This window comes from Epinephelus moara, chromosome 9 (genome assembly GCF_006386435.1).
Source record: "Epinephelus moara isolate mb chromosome 9, YSFRI_EMoa_1.0, whole genome shotgun sequence".
Taxonomy (NCBI): Eukaryota; Metazoa; Chordata; class Actinopteri; order Perciformes; family Serranidae; genus Epinephelus; species Epinephelus moara.
This window is the reverse complement of record NC_065514.1, coordinates 31,298,560-31,322,832: the sequence shown is the minus strand read 5'-3', so window position 1 is coordinate 31,322,832 and position 24,273 is coordinate 31,298,560. Positions and strand designations below refer to the sequence as shown.

Below are 24,273 nucleotides of genomic sequence, written 5' to 3'. Positions count from 1 at the left end.
CAATACAGGTGACATTACATGATTCCCAGCATTAACTTGCTCCCAATTTGCATCTGACTAAAAGTCTGTGCTTTTGGGTAGTTTAATGTCTTACAATGCATTGCATTAAAAGTTCTGCAGATGTTTTGTATGTCAAATCTTAATTTGTTAAGGGACTATCAGATAAAGCTGTAAAATACATATAGTGAAGTAGGAAGTACAATATTTGCCTCTGCAATGAAGTAGAAATAGAGATTAATATTAAATGGGAACACTCAAGTAAAAATAGCTCAAAATTGTTCTCAGTACAGTACTTGAATAAATGTAGTTACTTTGCACCACTGCAGTGTTTATTTACTAAAGAATCTGAAGACTTCCTCCGTCACTGGTGGGTGTGCACAACATTTTATTTGCAAAGTATTAACTGTAATTGTTTAATACTGTAAATGTAGTGGGCTAAAAAGTACAACAGTTTGTTCTGAATTGTAGTGGATTAGAAGTATAAAGTTGCATAAAATGGAAGTACTCAAGTAAGGTTCAAATACCTCAAAGACATAAATGTACTCCAGCATTGCTCTTCTTCAGCCTCTAAACATAAACATGTTCTGTGGTTCAGTCTCTATCTGCTCCTCTTTCCTCTTCACACCCACTCTACTGTGACTCATTTTTATTTCTTTCAGCTGCTGGTTTATTCTTTCTGGTCTTTTTTTTTTATTTGTGTGGCTGAATGTGAACATGTGTTGTGCACTAAAAAATCTGGGGGAAAAAGCAACAATCAATCAATCAATCAATTTTATTTATAAAGCCCAATATCACAAATCNNAGAGAGAGAGAGAGAGAGAGAGAGAGAGAGAGAGACAGAGAGAGAGACAGAGAGAGAGATGCAGGTAATAACAGTAACAGTAAACACATAGTTTGTTATGCAGTTTTCACACCAAGAATTAATGCAGGCAAAAGGGGTCCAACCCGGCACTAGCAAGGTGTACCTAATAAAGTGGCTGGTGAGTGGATGTCAGACTCCAGCCTGCTTCTCCAAACTGGGGGCATGCTGACTGACATCTACTGTGTGTAATGCACTAAGGATAAGTACCTCATACAACCCCACTTAAAAAAAACAAACTATCCCTTTAAGGTATCAAAAGTAAAAGTGCTCAGTTTGTTTTTTTCATTGCTGCTGCTCTTAACTTTTTGTGTGTGTGTGTGTGTGTGTGTGTGTGTGTGTGTGTGTGTGTGTGTGTGCGTGCATTTCTAATTGTTCTTATACCAAGGAATTTTCATTGTACATTTTGTGTAATGACAATAAAAGATTCATCCATTCAAAGAAATGGCCCCTGTATTCTGATATACTACAGACCTATAAATAAATAAATATATATATATATATATATATATATATATGTATATGTGTGTGTGTGTGTGGGGGGGGGGGGCACACAATCAGACACAATCAGACACACATTTCATACAAAAAGATCTAAACAAAAGCTGAGAAATACACATAAAAATAAAGGCACAAAAAGCAGGAACATTACAGACAAATGCTTGCGAAATGCATTTCTAAAAATCTGTTATCTGGATGTTTATTTCACAACAAAGCGAACCCGCCCACTCGTGAGTTCTGAACCAATGACACGCACGCCTCAACATCTCGTCTGCCTATCAACCCGCGTTCAGCCCACTGCATGACGTAACACCCAGTCTGAAAGTGCAATGGCGATATTGGACAATAACAGCCATCGCTTTTGGGGGACCACATCTATATTATGTGGCTAACGTTAAAAAAAACACCTCCAGTCGGCTGTAAAACCACATGTAATATCGGCACACTGCGCGAGCGACTACCTGCGACCAGGAAAGGTGATTCCACAGCCTCTGCACGCGATGACAGTTTAGAGTGAAAAAAACGCTGGTAAGTGCAAACTCTAGTGATTCCAGCAGCATTTGCTCAAAAGCTCTTTTCCAGTTGCTAAACGGTCTCTTTCAGGCTGCAAGCTTGAGATATCAAAGGGGCGTGGCGGCGTGCTGTGCTGGGTACCACTTCTGACTAAAAGGATGCTGATAGCTTAGCAACAGCGACAAGGAAGGGAAAAGGAAGCAGAGGAGAGACAATGGATGTGCGATTTGTCAGCATCGTTACTGGGTAGGCTGAGCAGAGCGTGTATTGTTAGAGTAGAAAGAAAGGCAGCATCATCAGTTTGTGCCAAGTCAACCACAAGAAGGAGCCACGGATGCAGACTCGAAATGTAAACAAAGGGTGTGGGCCTCTCAGCTGGCCTGTGATGAGCAACCATTACTGGAGGAGAGGATCTCACACTCATGTTACACTCATGTCTCAAAGGCTGACAGTGTGTTTAAAGGCCAGGAAATATTCACCACCGCTCTTCTCTGTAACTGTTGCATCAAAATGAAGTCTTCTTTATGTCTTCTTCATCTTCTTCTTCTTCTTCTTCTTCACCCCCCTCCCAGGTGTGACGTGTGAACAGACACCATGGCCACACAGGAGCCGTCCCCTCCCTCGTCCATGGAGAGCAATAAACCCGGCTTCCCCAAGAAGATCCTGGGCAACAAGCTGGAGGACAAACACCTGTGCAACTGCTGCCACAACATACTCAGACGACCGTTTCAAGCCCAGTGTGGACATCGCTTCTGTTCCTACTGCTTCAACAGGACTGTGAGGTAAGGGACTGCATCACTGAGAGTGTGTACCATGTGTGTGTTGGGGGTATCTGCAGTGGTGGAAGTAAAAGTAGCAATACCATAATGCTGTGAGTAAAAGTCATTAACAAATGTACCTTATAGTATAGAAATATTAGCATCAAAATACACTGAAAGTACCAGAAGTAAAATAACTCATTATGTCAAATGACCCATTTCAGAATAATAAAGTAAATGTTGTATGCCTAAGTCATAATATAATTCAATACTATATATAGTATATCACTAGGTATACACTCACAGGGTCCATTTTTCTGCATAGAGTTTTACTTTTGGCCCTTTAAGTACATTTTCCAAACAATACTTTTGTACTTTTACTTTTGTGGCAGTGGTGGAGGAAGTATCTGGATCTTTTACCATGTGAAAAGTAGCAGCACCACAGTGTTGGCATACTCTGTCATAAATAAAACTCTGGCACTCAAAATCTTACTTAAGTAAAAGTACAAAAGTATTAGCATCAAAAGATACAAGACGTAAAAGAACTTGTTATGCAAAAAGACCCATATCAGAATAATAAAGTATATATTATATGCATGAGTCATAATAATCAAAGTATAGTATAGTATATCATTAGGAATACACTCACAGGGGCCATTTCTGTCCTTGTAGTATTTTTACTTTTGACCCTTAAAGTACATTGTCCTGATGATACCTTTGTACTTTTATTTAAGTAACATGAAAAGTAACAGTACCACAGTGTAGACATACTCTGTTACAAGTAAAAGTCCTGCACTCAAAATGTTTCTCAAGTAAAAGTACAGAATTATTAGCATGAAAATATACTAGAATAATAAGGTATATATTATTTGATTTTAAGTGTTAGACTTTTTTTTATTTGAATTGTTAGAATAACTTTGAATTATTTTATTTATTATAGTTATATAATTATATTTTTTGTAATTTTGTGAAATTTTGTAAAATTTTGAATTTGAATCTGAAGTGTAACTCAAAAACTAACAATTATTGTAAAACTTCAATTAATAGCCTGGGCTATTATTTGCTTAAATCACAGTCATATCAATAGGCTTGTATTAAATTTAATTCCTTTTATGCAGAACTGTTGCTCAACAAAGATGGGAAAGACAATCAAATTATTTATTTAAACCAGTCTGAATTTTACTTGTATAAGAATAAGGCTTCGAATAACATATCAATTACAAATCATTCCTTTAATCTAGCTCCGACAGACAGTGCATCAGAGAGTGTTATGACACTCTTTTTGCAGCACTCAAGATTTACGGCACCTGTCATACCTACCCAACACCACTTTGTCCTGTTAAAACAAATTTCACAACTTGAATTAATTTTAATGAAAACACTTTTGATTTTTATGATCGTGACCCTCATTAAAGGAACATGAGTAACTTTCCAGGTAATCGAGGAATGGACACATATTCTGACCTTATGACAGCTTCAGAGGAAGGGAGTCACCTTTTTTTATCATGCCATGCCAGTAACGATTGGATGGTGGAGAATCTAACTGAGCTAACAATGTGTAGCATCTCCATACTGTTTAAACATTTATATTTGTATGTGTGATCTAAACAGCTATCTAACCTTAGCGCAAGTGGGTAGCCAACAACCTGTTTTATACATCCAAAGAATTTCTATAAAAATTAACTGCTTGGCAACCAGACCAGGCGTGTAATTGAGACAGGCCTTTATTTGTCAAAATGTGCAGATACACCAGGCTAGTGAAAGTAACTGGGCGTTTAATTGGGTCTAGGCTTTTAACTAAAGTTTTACAGTAAATGCAGTGGAGTAAAATAAAGTGCAATATTTAACTCTAAAAAAAAGTAGAAAGTAACAAAAAATGCAATTACTCAAGTACAAGTACCCCAAAATAGTACTTAAGTACAATACTTGAGTGAATGTACTTTCCACCACTGTGTGTCTGATGTTTTCATGTGTTGGATTTGCAGTATATCAAAGGATAATGTTGTTTTATTGCAGTAATGGACCCCAGAAATGCAGCGCCTGCATCAAAGAGGATATTTTTGAGGATCCTACATCGATTTTGAAACAAGGATGTGTGAGTATCAAGATAATTGTATCCAGCAAAAAAAAAAAAGTTTTCTTGAATTGGAATTTTTGTTGAATATAAGTGAATTACTTAATATAATTTAGGCACATAGTTTGTGTCATGGCAGCTCCTGTAGTATTTTGATCAAATGACTCAGGTTAAGGGCTTATTTTCTCGATTAACTGATTAATCCTTTGTCTATAAAAAATAGTGAGAAATGCTCTTTATAATATCTCTACTTAGAATATGCATATAAATAATCACAATAGCTTTTCTTTCTATATAGCACTGTCCAAAGACAAAGTTACAGAGTGCTTACAGTAAAACAGGGAATAAAAAAAGTCAAATCAAATCCAAAACATGAAAGATAATACCAGACAAAATCATTGAAATCCAATAATTACAACAAATGTAACATTTAAACATGTTATATTTACAGTATTTACAATATATATACTTAGCACTATGCACATTAACCTTCAATAACAGCTGTTGAAATGAAGACTTGATCTGTCTCAGTTTCATTTTGATGTCTGAACACAGTGTTACAGACACAGAAATGCTGTGGAAAGAATGCGTATTTCTGCATACAGCAATGAACAGCGCAAACAAGACATGAAATGTCTCTTATTGCTTTTAATAATGGATGAGAATGAACTTGCCCGTCCTGCTCCAAACTGACATTTATGGCTCACTGACCCGCAGCCATACTTTTGTAGCTTTCAGGGCTTGTTCAGACCAGAAGTAGGAAAAAAAGTTGCCTCATGCTTTATTTGTGAGCAGTCATGGAGGACAAGTGTTATTTCGCTCTTCTCAATGCACTCCTACATAAAAAAAACACATGTAAACTTGCAGTTTGTGGCGCTGAAGGAAGTGTGACATATATACAGCTTTTACCGAACATAAATAATGTATAAAATGGAGCGGGACAGGTGGAGAAACTTTTGTAGTGTGACAGCAAATCTTCATATTTTTCTCTTGTTTTCTCAGGCTTTTCCTGACAACGCAGTTCGAAGGGAAGTTGAAAGCCTTTCAGCTGTTTGTATTAATGAAAATTGCACTTGGAAAGGCAGCATTAAAGAATACGAGGTGAGCTGACCTTTGACCTACTTTGACTACTTGTTTTTGTATTTTTGCTTTCCATTTTTCTTTTATAGGTAGGTCATTTTTTATTCCTGCATAAAACTACTACCTCTAAAAATGTACAGCTCTTTCATTTTAGAAATAGCTACATTGTACATATTTTGAATTATTTAAACAGGTTTTTATTGTATTTTTTTTCTCTTCTGTATTTATGTTTCATAACTTTAGCAGTACTTGCTTTTATTTTTATTTTCTCCCATTATGTTTATTTTTATGCACCACAACCCCAAGGCTAATTCCTTGTATGTGGAAACCTCCTTGGCAAACAGTGAAGGCACCACAGAGGTTGGTGCACTGTAACAACCACCACAGCAACTTAGAGCTCTACTGTTTTTTCACAGTTGAACCACGAGGGGAAGTGTGAGTTCATGATCATCCCCTGCCCCTCCTGTAAAGAACGAATTCGCTTCAATGAACAGGAGCGCCATAATGAGCGAGAGTGCCCGGAGAGAACGCTCAACTGCAAGTACTGCAAGGAGCCATTTCACTTCAAAAACATCAAGGTTAGAAATGATTTATTTAGACTGACTGTAGCTACAGATGCTTGGCTGGTCTGAGCTGGTGCAGCACACCACAGCAGCTCGTTGTGTGTCTTTAAAACAAAAATGGTCATTTTCTATTTTTCAGGCTCATGATGAGATCTGTCCCAAGTACCCGATGATCTGTGAAGGCTGTGCCAAGAAGAAAATACCCAGAGAAAAGGTGAATCTGTAAACACAGGATGGCCCCAGGCCCTTAGAGTCTTAACTACACATTTACTTATAACATGCCTAAAAAGTATAATGTGGTCTTACATTAAGATTGGATGGTCTTAAATGTTTTTTAGTTATGTCACTGCAACAATTTCTGGTAACCATAGAGGGGGGCGCAACACATTTTAACAGTAGGAAAACAATATTTGGTGGGTGAAAAGACTTTGACATAACTCCTGCAAACATGTAACACCCATATTTTCACCCCTTACACATTTAGATCATGCAAAGAGTCTGCTTCATTAAGCTACGGCCTTGCTAGCCAGCCTGCTTGTTACTTTATAGAAATGTGAAATGCAAGTTTAACAGTAAATGTCTTGAGAATAATGATTACTCGTGATGGTTAAGGCTGTTACATGAAAATGCTTATGAAACAAACTGTGCTGTATGCCGAAGGTGTTTAAAACTTGAACAAAGGGGATCAGAGTGGGGGAATTGCACATGCAGAGCATTAAGCACGGAGAGTATCAGTAGTGGAAGAAGAACTTAGATCTGTAACTTAAGCAAAAGTAGCAATACTACAATGTAAGAATACTGTGTCACAAGTAAAAGTACTGCATTCAAAATTTTAAGTAAAAGTACAAAAGTATCAGCTTAAAAACTTACTTAACGTACCAAATGTAAAAGTACCCGTTTCCACAAGTTTAACTTAAAGATCTAGAAATTTGTTGAAATCTGTGTAAGAGAGCACCTCTCCTTTTCCAAGTTATCCATCTACCTGACAAACTGATGATGCTGCCTCTCAAGATGCATCATTACTTCAGAGGTGTGCCCTGGGATGATCACAATGAAAGGCTACTCTTAAATGTGCAGTTGGATCACACAACACAGTCCCATAGATGTCAAAAAGTTTGAGGGAGCGTGCCATTGGCATGCCGACTGCAGGAAATTCTAACAGAGCTGTTGCCTGTTAACAGCATGTTCATCTCGCTACCATAAGCTGTCTCCAGTGTTGTCTTCGTGAATTTTGAAGTACATCCAAATGGCCACACAACTGCAGACCACGTGTAACCACACCAGCTAAGGACCTTCACATCCAGCGTGTTCACCTGCAAGATTGTCTGAGACCAGCCACTTTAACTGATGCAACAAGTGCTTCACACAACCCAAGAATTTCTGCGCAAACAATCAGAAACCACCTCGTCATCCTCACCAGGGCCTTGACCTGACAGCAGTTTGTCGTTGTTACGGACTTGAGTGGGTAACTGTTCACCTTCAATGGTGTCTGGCACTTTGGAGAAGGGTCCTCTTCACAGATGAACCTGCTTTACACTGTACCGAGCAGATGACAGACGGTGTGTATGGCACCTTTTGGATGAGCGGTTTGCTAATGCCAACATTGTGAACAGAGTGCCCCATGGTGGCAGTGGGGTTATGGTATGGGCTGGCATAAGCTATGGACAACGAACATAGGAACATTTTATTGATGGCAGTTTGAATGCACAGAGATACTGTGACGAGCCCTGTGTAGTAATGATGCTGTTTAGTCAGCATCTTGATATGCTACACCTGTCAGGTGTATGGATTATCTTGGAAAAGGAGAAATCCTCACTAACATGAATTTTAATGAATTTGCAACCAAAATTTGAGAGAAATAAGTCTTTATGCAAATAGAAAAAGTCGTTAAACCTGGGGGAAATGGGAGCAAAAACAAAGGTGTTGCAATTATATTTTTTCTTTATTTTTGTTTTTTATTAATATCTTATATTTGTCATGGTTGAATGGCCCATTTCAGAATAAAGTATGTCATATTATTAGATTATACATGTTGATGCATTAATGTGTTCATCACTTTAATGTAGCAGCTTGTAAAGGTGGAGCTTGTTTTAATTACTTTTTATACTGCTAGGTAGTTTAATCTATAATATTATGTCATAATTTATTAGTTAATTTATACATTGTATTGATAATCTGAATCTGCAGAGTAACTAAAGGTTTAAAAGAATGTTGTGAAGTAAAAAGTACAATACTGGCCTCTGAAATGCAGAGGAGTGGAAGTATAAAGTAGCATAAATGAAAATACTTCAGTACCTCAAAATTGTACATAAGTAAAATATTTGAGTAAATGAGTTACATTCCACCACTGGAGAGTATCATCTGGGTCATTTACCCTACAGTTCATTTTTAACTGACATTTGTGTGTTCAATTGGAAAGAGTATATTTTGGTGTGTATTTCCATCGCAAGTTGGTCTTAAAAAGTCTTAAATTTAACTTGTTTATATGTGTAGACACCCTGAAACATCATGCAGAGAAGATAGAAACATTTTGTTGCAGAAACAAAAGGTCACAGTCCAGTGTAGCTTCCTATCTCCAGTTTGTGCCTCTTGTGTATAATGATTACCTTCAAGTCACAGATCTGATTTGTTTTGCCTAAAAAACATATCCTCCAGAAAGAAAGACTTTCTTAACCACCTGGATGCAAAAATATTACCTCAAGATAGAAAGTAACAAAAGATTTTAACCTGTTTCCCAGGATGAGATTCTCCTTCTATTCCAGGTTGCCAGAAATGACAGGTGTCCTTCCTATGCAGATATATAAAATAACAGAAAGTAACCTTGATATAACTTAATTTGGGGCTACCATCTTTGTTTGTACAGTATTAGGAAAACAGCCTCAGAAATCATTTTAAATGAATCTTCTCATCCAGATGGTTAAAAGTGTTTTTTAGAGTTCTGTAAATAACCTCTAAACTTTGGTACACTATTAACCTTCTGGGTTGTTCAAAGATCACAATGTGTTTATTTTTCAGAACAACTAACACTCAGCTCTGTGAACTCAAATGTAATTCAAGCTTAAAGCAGTGATGAACAGGCCCTCACATCTTCCCACATGTTGGCATCACTGGTGTGATGCTAGTCAGTGCGACCGTGCATTTCTGTGACTTTTGAAAACTATGCACACAAGTTAGACATTATTTCCTGCATGGAGTGAGCGGTGCGGGAAATGTTGTATTGCATATTTTGTACCACTTCCTGGGTCTGCTGTGTGACGCCAGAGAACCCACGCTAACAATACATTATGTTGCTGTATGTCAAGTGTGGGCCACACAACGTAAAATTTGTGGAAGTTGAATTATGTTTGCCACACATTCCCTACTTCCTGTTACTAGTAGGTGGCACAGTTACCTTGACTCAATATTGGCAAGTAGATGTCTTCAGGCAAGGACTGTTATCCAGCATCTGAAACTTGGGACAGACTGGACAAAGTACACTTAAGTTACAACAGCTTCCTGTTTGTGGCAAAATGCGCAAAATGGCCACCATCGTTCTATAAAAACTTTTAAAATGTTCAAAATTCTGACAACTTTTCATTCTTAAGGTCTTCAGGTTGTATTGACAAAATTTGAAGTTGATCTGATTAATTCTCCAGGGGAGTTCATCAAAGTACAGCATCTGGAAATGGCCAAAAATACACTAAAATGGCACATTAAACAAAAAATGTCTCACTTGCTGTTGGGTTTGGGGTATGGCTCCAAAAGTTTTTCCTTCAGGTCTTGGGATGTTAAATCTACCTACCAAAATCATACATCTGGGTGAAACATGCTGCAAGGGCTACTTCATTTAAATTATATAGTTGGTGCTGTTGAGCCATTTTGTCACACCCAAGCATACAGTAGCACCCTTAAAATATCTATAATAATTCCTTGCATTACAGTAGGGTCCTCACACATCAGTTGGTGCTTGGGCCCAAATGATAATACAGTACGAGGGGCACAAACTATAGCTAGTAGCTCCTTGGCTAAGTTTGCTAATAACATTTTTTATTTATTTATTTACTTTTCAGTATGTGGATCATATCAAGTTCTGCAGCAAATTCAGAACACCTTGTCGATTTCATGTTGTGGGATGTGATATGTCTGTAAGTAGCCTGATTGTCTTCTTGATATTACCTATTTTATATTCACACACATTCAGATTAGGGACTGTATGACAATTATCAAGGAGGGAAGAGGAGGTTGTCTGAAGTTGTTTGATTTTGTTTGGCAGAGTAGGAGAGGTTTTTTTTTTCCCACTTTTTTCTCAACCCAGATTAATTCATCCATTCTGAGATTTATTGTCAGAAACATTTTCAAAGATCAAATACAAAGATGGCTCTCATTTCAATATTTAAATGCTGAGCGCTTTGGAAGCGGTCAGAAACAAATGTCTCTAACTCACTCACCCATGCAATGCAGGCTTCATATAATTGATTTGTCATATATATTTGTCATATAACTTTCTGACAGCCAGAGGTCTGATCTCAGACATATCAGGCGTTAGCTGATCTGCCATTTTCCCAAAACATATCATTTTGAGACATGTATTACTTTTTTTTTTAGGTCCAGAGTAGGGTCCACAGAAACTATTAATAATGCGTGGGAAAGTCTTGTTATTTTAATAAAATAAAATATAAGATTTTTCCCCCTTCTTACCCAAATAATTTACATACAGTCCCTTATACAGCTGATCAGACTGCATGTCTTTATTGTTTTTATTTCATTTTCCTCGTGTTGCTCCCTTTTTGTAGGTGGAAAAGGAAAAGATTCATGACCACGAGCGCGCCTATGCCTACGAGCACCTCAATCTGCTGCTGCATTACATTATGGGCATGAAAGTGAGCATGGAGGGCCTGCAGCCCCAGGGACTGGAAGTAGCCGGACACAAACTGTTGGAACTCCAACAGTCCCTCAGGGAGCTCGAGGCCAGAGTCTCCCAGCTTAGCACCACCTCCTCTGGGCCTCCCGTGCAGGGAGCTGCCGCCGCCGCTGCCTCCTCCTCATCCTCCAGCTCCGGTCCCCCTGGTCCACCCGCTTCAGCTCCTCTTCCTCCACCTCCCACTCTGGCTCCCACCCTGTCTGTGTCTACCTCCTTCACTCCTCTGCCCAGCTCGGTGGGCGCTGCGCTGGAGCTCCAGCTCCACAGCGAGAAGACCAAGGTGGTGGAGCTGGGTCGCAGGTGTACGGAGCTCGAAGTCAAATCGGGCACGTTTGAAAATGTGGTGTGTGTCCTGAACAGAGAGGTGGAGAGGTTTGCCACCACCATGGAGGCCAGCAACCGTCAGCACAAACTGGACCAGGACAAGATCGAGGCTCTGAGTAACAAGGTAGGACTGAAACTGTGCCTAGTTGTTTGTGTGTCAAAAATCAGACTCTGAATCTCTCTGAACTCTGAATCTGACTAAGTCAAGTCTGGACACACAGACATGATGCACATATTTTTAGATTCAGTGCGACTTACACCTCCAGAAGAAATAATTATCTCTGATGTGCATTGTGAATAAATGTCCATATATCTGCTTATAGTCATTTAAAAAACACTCCTTATAACTCCAGAACCTGAGAGGCGTCACAATTTAATCCAGTGATAGTTGTCTGTACATCAGTAAGCACACTGCAAACAGAAACTGCTAATTATTAATTCGGCATACTTTAATTTTTTTCTTTGTGTGTTGCACTATTAGTATGTTAGATGATTTGACATTATTATACTGTAGTTTAGATCTGGCTCAGCAAAATGCTTCTAATATTCCTGGAAATCTAAAACTCTCCTCTTTCCATTGATATACAGATATTTCTCCTGCACTGAAAACCTGTGGACATACAGACAAAAACATTTAAACTGCCATATGTGTCTTTCCCATTTAACCATGGATGGATTACTGAATTGACCTACTGGGCACAGGCCCATGAAAAATGTCAGTCAAATGAACACGTACCGACCAGGAGGAGACTCAGTAGCCCTTTTTACACAGAGATTGTGCTGCAGAGCGGCTACAAAGTCCGTTTTTTATGTCTCCTTTGCATTTTTACACAAAACCAATCGACCGCAGCATCATGCTGCTCCCATGTGTAATTCTAGACTGCATCACTGCATCGCAGACTCAAAAGAGGTGTGACAGGCGTGACATGTAACACAACAGCAGCAATAATTATTTCTAGTAGTTAAAGCAATAGTTATTTCTAGGGATGTCCCGATCCAGCTTTTTCACTTCCGATCCGATATCGATATTACAGCCTTGAGTTTTGGCCGATACCGATACCAATATTATACATATTCACTTATTTTGTTGTCAGTCATGTTAGAAAAGGTTTGATCAAGCGATATTACTCTAACAAGAACAACTTAATCAGGTTAGTTAGAATGATCCACCAAACTGACCTGTTTATTGTTAACAGGGTTAAATAAACAAACTTTAAACTTGAACATTAACATTAAATAAAAAATATAGCTGGTTTGCTTTGGCTGCTTTGGCCCCTTAATAAATAGAAAATAAATCAACACAAGAAATCTTTAAAATGTCTAACATTGAAAATAAAATAGCAGCAAGACTCCACACACGTGTGCTTTGGCCCCCTAATAAATAAAAAATAGATTAACGCCACAAGACATTGTTGACATTTAACAAACAATGCAGCCTTTCCTTTTCAGTTATTTTTGTAGTGTCAGTGCCTGCCTGGTGCTGCTGTTTCCTGTGTGTCTGCATGCTGGCCTGGTGGATTGATAGTAAGTGCTGGAGCGGATCACTGGAATGGACTGCTTGAATCGTGGAGCGCTGGGCTGGGCGGAAAACCTGGATCGGAGTTCTGGATCTGCATTTTTCCATGCAGTCCGATCTGATGCCGATGCACGTTTTTTGCTAATATCGGTGGCCGATACCAATCCGAATATCGGATCGGGACATCCCTAGTTATTTTTAAATAATAACAATGGCATAATATGGCAATAACAATCATTTAATGTCCCTGTTATATGGCGGCTGATGTCGTCCTCTGCTTGGAGGTTAAGGAGCCCCCAAACCTCATTGTTTTCCCATTTTGCATACTTTGTTGGCTGTTCTTCTTCTTTGTGGTAGCTGCTAACTGCAAACAGCTACTATTTAAATCTCCCATGGTGGATTGCACACATAACACATCATCTGCCCATGAACCTGTCCTGCTGGCTGTCCCATTTATGCAAAAATCATTTCGGTACTGTAACCACTCCTGTTCCTGGCTCAGAGGCAAGACAACTCTGTCCCCCTGGTTTCGCAATCGTACCTTATACAGTATATAGGACGGCGAGGAGGCGTAATGGCCTGATATTTCCACCTTGAACACAAAGAGACACAGAAAGACCACCACTAGATGCAAAGGAACTGCAAAGATATCTACAAAAACGAGCAAAGCAACCACAGAAACATAAAATGAATACAAAGAGAGACAAAGCAACCAAAAGGAGATACAGAATGATTACAAAGAGACACAAAACAACTATGTATAAAAGACACCAAGTTATGTCAAAAAGACACAAAACAACCACAAGGAAACACAAAATGACCAGAGATACAAAACCACACAAAGATGTGTAACGACTACAAAGAGATACAAAACCACCACGAAGTCTGTGTGTCCTGCTGCTGTGTACTGTAGGAGAGGTGGTGGGGCCTTTTGCATATCTGTGCCCAGGGACCCATTGTCTCATAATCTCGCCCATGCATAAAACTGTTCTACAACATGTATAGTACAATACACATGCAGTGCTGACCTTCCTGAGTAGCCCAACTTGTTATGGAAATAACAGTATATGACATGCATGTGATGACTGCTAAAAGCCTTTAAACTTTCTCAGTTTTGTGGCAAATATTGACTGGATTTAAAGAAGTATTTGTGACCCTGTTAAGGCACAGTGTGTGTGTTTTTTTTCTAGGTGCGACAGCTGGAGAGAACAGTGGGGCTGAAGGACCTAACAGTTGCTGAGATGGAAGGCCGGCTAAGGGAAATGTCTGCCACAACCTTTGATGGTGTTTTTGTCTGGAGGATCTCTGATTTCGCCAAAAAGAGACAGGACGCCATCGCAGGTCGAGCCCCTGCCATGTTTTCACCAGGTAACATTGTCCTTTACTACAGATAAGAGGTCTGGGGTTGTGGCTCTGGTCCTGGTTACTAGAAACCAAGGTAACCCAATTAGACAGAAGCCTCATTATCTGCAGATGACTACAACTAAATTCCCATTTCTTCTTTTCAGCCTTTTATACCAGTAAGTACGGCTACAAGATGTGTCTGCGGATCTATCTGAATGGAGATGGGACGGGGCGTGGCAGCCACTTGTCCTTGTTTTTTGTGGTGATGAGGGGACTGAATGACGCTCTGCTCAAATGGCCTTTCAACCAGAAGGTAAAACACCTACAGAGAGAGGAGGTTATTTAGTTATTTTGCCAAACAGTCAAATTGTGGTTTTCCTTTTTTATTTTTTTATTACATTCATATATATTAATCCAAACAATGTGTAGAGGGGCTACCGGTTGTGACATGTAGGGAGAGGACACATTTGTGAACCGGCTTGATGACCTCGAAAATCAATTGCAGAGAACCAATCTCCATAAACTGAACATTCCTGAAGGCAGTGAATACAGTAAGGACCCTTTTAAGTTCATGAAGGAGGTGTTGATGCAGGTGATGATGTCTTTCCTACACCACCTGAACTGGAGAGAGCCCACCCGAGCCCTACCTTCAAGTACGGACAAAGAAAATCCCCCTGTACATACCTGGTGTGTTTCTCCAGGTTCCAGCAGAGGGAAGCTGTGCTGTGCAGGGCCAGGAATCACAAGATGAAGTACTCGATAATGTGTATGTTCACCCTTTGTTCTCTACCTGTCAGCAGCCCCTGGCCTTGGTAGCGTGAAGTGTTACCTGCAGCTGAGTCAGGTTGCACAGGTAGTCCAGCTCTCACAGGATGGCACATCCGTACACGCGGTCATAAGAAGGTTTGCTGTCTCTCCCAGCACAGTCTCAAGAACATACAGGAGACACAAGGAGACTGCTGTTAAAGAGCTGGACAGGGCCGTAGAGGGGCATCAACCCAGCAGCAGGACCTGTATCTGCTCCTTTGTGTGAGGAGGAACAGGAGGAACACTGCCAGAGTGTCTACAAAATGACTTCCAGCAGGCAACTGGTGTGCATGTTTCTGACCAAACTGTCAGAAACAGACTCCATGAGGGTGGTATGAGGGCCTGACATCTTCTAGTGGGACCTGTGCTCACAGCCCTGCACTGTTCAGCTCGATTGGCATTCGCCAGAGAACACCAGAACTGGCAGGTCCGCCATTGGCGCCCCGTTTTCTTCACATGTGAAAGCAGATTCATACTGAGCACGTGACAGGTGTGAAAGAGTCTGGAGATGCTGTGGTGAATGTTATGCTGCCAGTATGTCATAGCCATTGTTACCATGACTGCTGTTAGGCACTGGGATGAAATCCACAGAGCGATAGTCAGACCTTACACTGGTGCAGTGGGCCCTGGGTTCCTCCAGGTGCAGGACAGTGCCTGGCTTCATGTGGCCTGAGTGTGTAGGAAGTTCCTGGATGACGAAGGCATTGATGCCATTGACTGGCCCTCTCATTCCCCTGACCTAAATCTAATTGAGCATCTATGGGATGTGATGTATCGCTGTATCTGATGCTGCCAAGTACCGCCACAGACTGTCCAGGAGCTCACTGATGCCCTGATCCAGGTCTGGGAGAAGATCCCCCTGAAAACCATCCGCCAACTCATCAGGAGCATGCACAGATGTTGTCAGGGGTGCATACAGGCATGCGGGGGCCGTACACAATACTGAGTCACATTATGCTGTTAGTTATTTGCTGAGATAAAATTCAACCAATTTGGATCAGACTCTGATTTCAATTTCTTACTTTGTTTTTCAGTGCGATTTTGAATCCAGCCCTCAGTGGGTTGATGATTTTGGTTTCCACTAACTGTTGTTTCGTCATTTTGTTCTCAACAAATTATACAGTGTACATCAGTGAAGATTTTCAACTTGAATAATTCCTTCATTAAGATCTTATGTGTGATTTTAGTGTTTACTTAATTGTTTTGAAGAATATATGTGCAACATGTCAAAACAGTCCAGTTTTAGATTTAATTAAGTGATTCATCATGTCAGAAACTGTAGGTCATTTTTATTCATTCATTCATTCAATAGGGACAATGTATATAGATGTTATCACATTTAAATAACATGAAACTAATGCAATGTATACAGGACTTATAGCTTTAGCAAATTTTTAGACCTTGTCCCTGTTTAGGCTTTTAAGCATCGATACAATAGAGACAAACAACAAAACAAAGACAAACAAAAGACCACCACAAAAGTAACCATCCCTTCACCTTTATATACTTTTGCTTATTGTTATGCAACCTGTTTACAACTTGTATATAGATATTTATTAGTTGTCATTGCACATATGCATTTACTACATTGTTTACATTACAGTTTATTTATTTTGCAATTACGACAAATATATATATTATTTTATATAGGTTACATTTTATCTCTATAGTTTAACTTGAATTTTAACTGCTGCGCTATTTAACATCTAGATTCTCAATTTTTACTTGCTCTATTTTCTCTTTATATATATTTAATGAGCATTGTTGGAGGGATCCTGAGATCTAAGACTTTCATTGCCAGCGATTACCTCTCTGTAACGGTTTAGCACATGACAACAAAGAACTTTTAGTGTAACAATGCCTGAAAATGACAATTAAGAACAATGGGCAAAAGTATGCATACTTTTTAATTTTTAAATACTTATTTAGTTATATTGGAGCCCCTTCATAACAGCAGATGAGCACAGATTAAAATACATTTCTGTCCCGAAGAAAGACATGACAGTTATGTCACATAACTTGGTTGTAAACATTATGTGTACCTTATGTTAATAGTGCATGGAGAAATTAAAACAAGAAAACATTGATGCTTTTAGTGGTATTTAGAATATGGGGTAATGGTGCACTTCAGCCTCTTGTGGCTGAAATGAGTATTACAACAACAAACACTGAAAAATGATCCTGAAAAAAATAAAATAAAAAATAAAATATTCACCTGCAAAAACTTTGTTTTTCACTAGTTTTTACAAATGAAGAAAAGATTCTGGCAAAACTTTTTCCCACCTGTTTCACAGTTTAAAAAAAAAAAAAAAAAAAAGAAAGATGGTCTTGGCAAAACCATTTTTTCACCTTTTCTTAAGTCATAGTCACACGGGAGAGAAAAAATAGATCAGACTTACAAAATGGATTGCCTCTCAGGACTTCCATACAAATGCATGAAACATGTAAACATCACTCATAAATTCATCTGTTCCAGGTGACTCTGATGCTGCTGGACCAGAGCAACAGGGAGCACATCATTGACGCCTTTAGACCCGATGTCACTTCCTCTTCCTTCCAGCGACCTGTGAGTGAGATGAATATCGCCAGCGGGTGTCCGCTCTTCTGCCCGCTATCCAAGCTTGATGCCAAGAACTCGTACATCCGTGACGACACCATCTTCATCAAGGCAATAGTGGACCTCACTGGCCTCTAGACGGACTCCACAGAGGTGGTATAGTTTGGCAAACCAGCCTTTGACCATTTAAGGCTTCATTTTGGCTCAATCATGGTCCCTTTAGGGCTCTGTTCAGGCATCTTACTGTCCCCTGCAGCTTTAGGGAGACAAACATGCTTGCAACTGTATGCTGCATGTGGCTACAGTTTGCTCCGTCGGGGCGGCACTGGCATTGTCATATCGTGGTGGTCTGTATGAGGAACCACCGTCATTGCTGTACATTTCAGGTGCAAAACCTTTTTGTTTTTCTTTTGATGTCACAACACCGCTCCCATAGTGGATGAAATGTCACTTCAGTTGTGCACATTAAGTTCAGTCAAAGGAGAAGCGAGCACCAGTGCAGCGCGGTCAGTGCAGTGTTGAGTAGAAGCAGAGATGTCAAAGTGAACAGTTATGATGGAGTGAAAAAGAGTGAATAGCATTTTTTTTTACTTTTTTTTTTTTTTTTTTTAAAATCTCCTACGTTTGATGGGATGTTACAGAACATGCAGATTGTTAGAACAGGGTTGTAGATTACAGATAGTTCATGTGATCATTCTGATGACTTATAATAGAGTTAGAGCATGGCTTGATGCAGTTTTTGCTTTTTCTTGCAGATTGTGGATATTGTGAGCTTCTCAATTCCAGTGTCGAGTGAATTTGCATAGACAAACGTGGAGTTATGTTATGAATAAGATTACAGGCATTTTTTTGCCTTTTTTTTTTGGCGCAAAGTGCATGCCGCTGGCGTTTTTAATTACGAAATGGCTCCTGATTTTGACTGAGCTTTACGAAAGGTTCCTCGTTTGTTGTTGTTAGTGAATTAGCCATCCGTGATGGTGGACATTGCCTGCATGTCTTTGGAACCAGGCTATTTTACATGTAAAGTTAGTGTTGCGTATTTGTTCCTATTAGGGGTTCGGTGGTTCTGATCGGTGGTTTGGTACATCTGTGGAAGATACAGTGGAGTTACCAAGGAGTCAGGGCAGCTTGCCAGTCAAGCCTGAGGCATAAAGCTCGAAACAAACATAACATAGCTGGAGTTTCCCCCCCAGGGTATGCTCACTAGCTCACATCTCAACACATAGTACTGTGCCCCCACCACAGATTGAGGTTAACACAGATTCCACGAAATGAAGGAATTGTTCGTTCCTTGTTTTCTGTCCATACAAGTATACCAGTGCATATGTGTTTCTGCTGCTCTTAAGATAGAATACTGATGTGAATCTAATATATATGTTGGTGCAAATATACATGAGGTAAATGTGTGTGGAGGCTGAGAGGCTGAAATACGAAAACAAGAGATTGTAATACTTTGTTGTAGCGGGCCATTATTGACATTACTTATTGCAGATTGATGTTCAGTGCAGCCCAGATTACTCTTTAAGTGTTTTAAATGTGCTCTCACTGATGTCCAATAAGGCACCACAACAATCCACTTATCTTTTCAAACATGTAATTTTTCTATGTGTCCACCAGAGATTGCTGTTCTACTTACTTAGCATGCATGCTGAGGTTTTTAAGGTTACACGCTGGCCTGTTTGAAAACCAGTCTCGACCTGTATTGAAACCTCTCTGTGCATGGGAGGCTTCAATTCATTATTCACTATGGAGTTTCACATCGGTTTACTCTGTGAGCCACAGTGTGAAAGCGTTTATTTGTATTTGTTTGGATGAAAATAATCATAGAATAGTTATTATGTTATATCTGGCGCCTGCTTCTGTTCAACAGAGGCGACTGCCTATATTCATAGCAATTTATAAATATGTATCTTTCATATCATAATGTTGAAATAATCTATATATCAATGTTAATATACACAAGATGTTATAATAAACATAGTATTACTGAATACCTTATTAATTCTATATCTATATACCAGCTTTTTGTTTGTCAAGATGGTTTGAACAGGCCAGGACGACCCCCCTTTGTGCAGTAAGGACTTAGAATTCCTTCCAGAGTGCAATATATGATTATGTCTGTTAGATTTTGATGACACCTCGGCTTTAAGGGTTTACAGAGGTCATACTCGACTTATTTGTTTACATCACTCATTGTGGCGCTGGAGAACTGCAACCAATTTTTTAACTTTTTGAGAGAAAACAAAACAGCGCTTATCCTTGTCATTAAGCATACTTGATATCACTAACATGGGGATCTAGGTAGTCAGGAGCTATTCATGAAGCTAACTGTCTAAGTGAGGTTTTAGAACGACCATTTTAATGTTGAGGAGTTCATGCTGTAAGTGGGTTTCTATTCTTAACTTTAAAAAGACTGAGCGTGTAATAAGTAGGATTACATGAACTTTTTAAGTGTTCTTGTAACGTGCCAAAATCAAAATATTACCTCTGTATACTAACAATGTCGTATTTGCAAGTTATACTTTATGTTCTATGCTAAAATATGGTGCCAAATATGTTTATATTTCAGTTTGAAATTTGTGTGCGTGTGAGTGTGCCATTTTAATATGATGCATGGGTCACTATTTCTTTTAGGCACCAGATAAGATAATTGGTACTGTCCCATGAATACAAACCCTCCCAAGGTTTTTTGAATGTAAGCTTTATTAGTACTATATTTTTTTCTATAAACAAAACAGCAGCTCTGTAAATGTGATGCAGTTGACTTGAACCAACTTAATTTGTGCACTTTGTATCGGTTGTTTGTCCAAACAGGGTATTTCATCGAGTGATTTATGTACCTTTAAATCAGAGCCATATATATATTCTGATGTTGATGATATTGATGTATTATGCTAAAAAAAAAGACATGCAGTATGTAATAAAGTTTGCAGGTTTCAGCTTGTTGAGTATTTTAAACTTCTATTTGAACTGAAAGCTTTAAGTACTCAGATCCTTTACTTATGTAAAAGTACCAGTACGTTAAAAAACAGAAGTTCAACCGCTTCTTATTCTGTTAGGTGTTGCGAGGGGGCTGGAGCCTATCACAGCCTACACTGGATAAGAAGCGGGGTACACCCTGGACAGGTCGCCAGACTATCACAGGGCTGACACATAGAGACAGACAACCATTCACACTCACATTCACACCTACGGACAATTTAGAGTCACCAAAACCTGCATGTCTTTGGACTGTGGGAGGAAGCCCAAGCACCTGGAGAAAACCCACGCTGACATGAGGAGAACATGCAAAGTCTGCACAGAAGGGCTCCCCCACCCTGGGGTTTGAGTTGGGGAATGAATTAATACTGATTCATCAATGTTTAAGCACCATTTTACTATTGTAGCTGCTTGCAGTGGGGTTAGTTTAACTACTTTATATACAGTTAAGTAGTTAGTGGTTCCCAACCTAGGGGTCAGGCCCCTCCTGAGGGTCACAAAATATATCTGGGATGATTAATATTGGTAGGAAATAAGGGACAAAAGTTCTGCTGAGCAAATGTGTATTCATTTATTCCCCTAATCTTTGCTGTTTTGTGAAATATTGGATTATTTGACCTCTGAATAAACCTGAGTAAAGAACAAACATCTAGCCTAAAGTACAGTTGAATGAATGTATTACTTCCTACTACTGCTCACTAGAGGGCGCTATGGATCCCCTTAATGAATAGCCTGTCCTAATGAATGGATACACTAAAAATAAAAACCAAGAAGACAGGGATCATTATACATTTACGGGCAGTGTAATTTAGAGTAATCTGCATTTTTAGACAATTAAAATAAAGACCTTCAATTACTAGAAGTGAACTGCTGTGACATCTTCATAGAAAGAACACAGTGACCCTCAAAACAACGCTGTGCATTGTACTCTGCCGAGTGTTGTGCGGATGCTCATTTAAAAATAAAGATTAATTTGTTTTTTTCCACTTCTTAAATGCTGCATCCAGGATGTGCTGTACAATACATGAACAGAACCTTTTTGGGGTAAAGAGAACAGTTCTGTTCCATTTTACCGGATTTGAATCTTGGTGAGTCACAAACAGTGCAGAGGAGTGTTGAGGAAGTGAGCTGCCCAAACAGTGGTTACCTTCACAGGATGTGGTCGGGTGAGGAGATGGGGACAGTGATTCAGAATATTTTTTTCTCATGAACCCTTTCTTCTGAAAATGGAAAAAAGCAAAGACAAATCTCTCTTTTGTGCAACCCTGTGCAGCCTAAAGCTCCTCATTTATTACTAGTTGGTCTGTCAATTCAGACATTAAAACATATGATAATCTTATAAAAAAGCAACAGATTGTTACATTAAACTGACCAAGGGAACACAATATAGCTAAAATCAGCTCTACGTTGACCTGCTACTACAGTAACATGCTGCCCAACCTGCTTACCACTATGTTTAAATGCAGGCGTATGTATAGCACATGGATGTAGCCTGCATGACAAGAGTGAAAACCAGGGCTTTTTTTCAGCTTAAGGATTTTGTCTTCAACTTTTAACTTTCAAACATCAAAGACTAAGCCTGAAAAATCTAACAACTAATTTATGGTGGAGGGAGGGTCATGCATTTTCTGCTAGTCACCCAGGGAAGCTCAAGGAAAAATATTTATAGCTTCAGGGAAGCCCAGCCCCCCCTCATCTGATAAAGAACAGTCCCTTATGTGAATACAATAATCACCTGGTCCACTGCATGTACTGCACATATTGATAGCAATGCAAAATAATTAATAATTCCATAACATAACATATCACAGGGGACAATTTTCTGCATAACATGCACATTTACTTTAGAAACCTCATCTTACATCTTTTCTGATGATACATACTGTATATACCTTTACTAAGGGGGGACTTTGATGAAGAATTGTCTTCAACTTCAGTAAAAAATATCAGAGAACTTTCTCCCTCACTGGAAATCTAAAACAAAATAGAAGAGTCTATGATAATAATAATAATCATAATAATAACTATTCTTCTTCTTCTCCTTCTTCTTATTATTATCATTATCATCATACAGTGAATATCTTAGCAAATGCAGTGGTAATGGTGTTAGGCTTCTTACTAGCTGATGTTTAGTCAACTCAGTGCGGCGCTTCACTCACTCACATGACTCCTCCACACACACCAGACACATAAATCGTACACACCCTTCTTAGGGGCGTGGTCCCTTACCTATCTTGGACGTCACACTCACCTGAGGAGCGTGTAACTGCCGCTATCTTAAATAAGACAGCCCAAATACCTGCCAGCAGTTCAACATCCTTGAAGGACAGCCGGGAAGAGGAAATAACCGTGTTCGTGACTCAGCTGGTCGGCTGTTAGCATAGTTAGGCTAACGTTAGCTTAGCTGCAGCGGCAAACACCTGACTTTTCCTGCACCCATTGTTGAAGGCTAGGCTTGACTCGAGGACTATTCGCTGAGATGGAAACCAATGATTTACTTCACCAAGCTAAGTATTTTTTCAGGATTTTGGGCCTCATACACTGATATGTTTGTAGAAATTGTTCTTACTCAGTGCACACAATAAGTGTGCACCCAAAATGACCGTCAGAATCATGACGTGCGCACGCCAATTTTGTTTTTACTGTGAACTAGTTAGTCATCAATCAGCATACTGCCACTACCGCATCTGTCTTGTCTTTATATGAAATCAATGCTGTAGCCATGTAGTCAACATTGGGGGGGGGGGGGGGGGGGGGATCTGCACGCCCCCCACCCCCCCAAACACACACACCCTTACTTCCTGCCATTGAAATTCTAAAGTAAAATATGTAACGTTACAAATTCACTAATACATATATGTTTCTTTTTTTGTTGAATGTCTAACACCGTGAACATGGAAGAAATATTATCAGATAACAAGTGGTGTCTCTTGCTCAGATAGCCTACAAGCCATTTCTGATCTGAATGACAATTATTCTTATATTAAGAAACACTGACTCGTTTTTTGTACTAAAGCTACCGTACCGTATAACAAATGTTACTTCTGTAATCCGACTGATAGGGTAACGCTACTCATTTTCTTACTGCTCTTAACTTACTTTGCTTCTTTTCTGAGACTAGCCAAAAAAAAGCCGAATGTCTCTGCCACCTTTCCTCTAGCTCATGACGACTTCACTGTGAAATTACACATTGCAGTGCTAACGTTATGAGAGACACTGAGGCTTGTTGTTAGCTAGCTAGTCATCAAGCTAGCCAGCTAGCTATTATAACGTGGTTACATTCGGTGCAATATTGCAAAACAATAACCATTCACGACATCAAAATTTCATAACACTTTACAAAATCACAATAAACAGTTACAATATAGCCTACGTAACGCTCATATTACATTCTCGTTTTCCACTTTTATTCAGTAATGAATAGAGAGACAAATTTACATTGTCTGCCTGGAATGTTACCCATACAGCAGTCTGGCGACAACGTTGATGGCAACCATG

General features: G+C 39.3%; 1 protein-coding gene across 2 annotated transcripts; it reads left to right on the top strand.

Annotated features, from left to right (window-relative positions):
• The first annotated feature begins 1,669 nt into the window (after window positions 1-1,669).
• On the top strand, window positions 1,670-21,354 carry LOC126395821 (TNF receptor-associated factor 2-like). Of its 2 annotated transcripts, none has more exons than XM_050053558.1 (11): window positions 1,670-1,888; window positions 2,446-2,655; window positions 4,648-4,726; window positions 5,708-5,806; window positions 6,202-6,363; window positions 6,488-6,562; window positions 10,398-10,472; window positions 11,121-11,696; window positions 14,279-14,456; window positions 14,597-14,745; window positions 17,716-21,354. In XM_050053558.1, exons 2-11 carry the CDS (start codon window positions 2,468-2,470, stop codon window positions 17,932-17,934), a joined length of 1,800 nt encoding a protein of 599 aa, XP_049909515.1. In that variant the 5' UTR covers window positions 1,670-1,888; window positions 2,446-2,467; the 3' UTR covers window positions 17,935-21,354. The 2 variants fall into 2 exon arrangements, with proteins under 2 accessions (XP_049909515.1, XP_049909516.1); XM_050053559.1 differs by lacking the exon at window positions 1,670-1,888 and adding an exon at window positions 1,937-2,119.
• Window positions 21,355-24,273: the final 2,919 nt, after the last annotated feature.

Bases quoted from the DNA above. Each gene is read 5' to 3' on its own strand.
- LOC126395821 (XM_050053558.1), top strand. From the start codon at position 2,468: ATGGCCACACAGGAGCCGTCCCCTCCCTCGTCCATGGAGAGCAATAAA. The intron at 6,563-10,397 runs GTGAATCTGTAA...TTTACTTTTCAG, and splicing joins AGAAAATACCCAGAGAAAAG to TATGTGGATCATATCAAGTT. The intron at 14,457-14,596 runs GTAACATTGTCC...TCTTCTTTTCAG, and splicing joins CCCTGCCATGTTTTCACCAG to CCTTTTATACCAGTAAGTAC.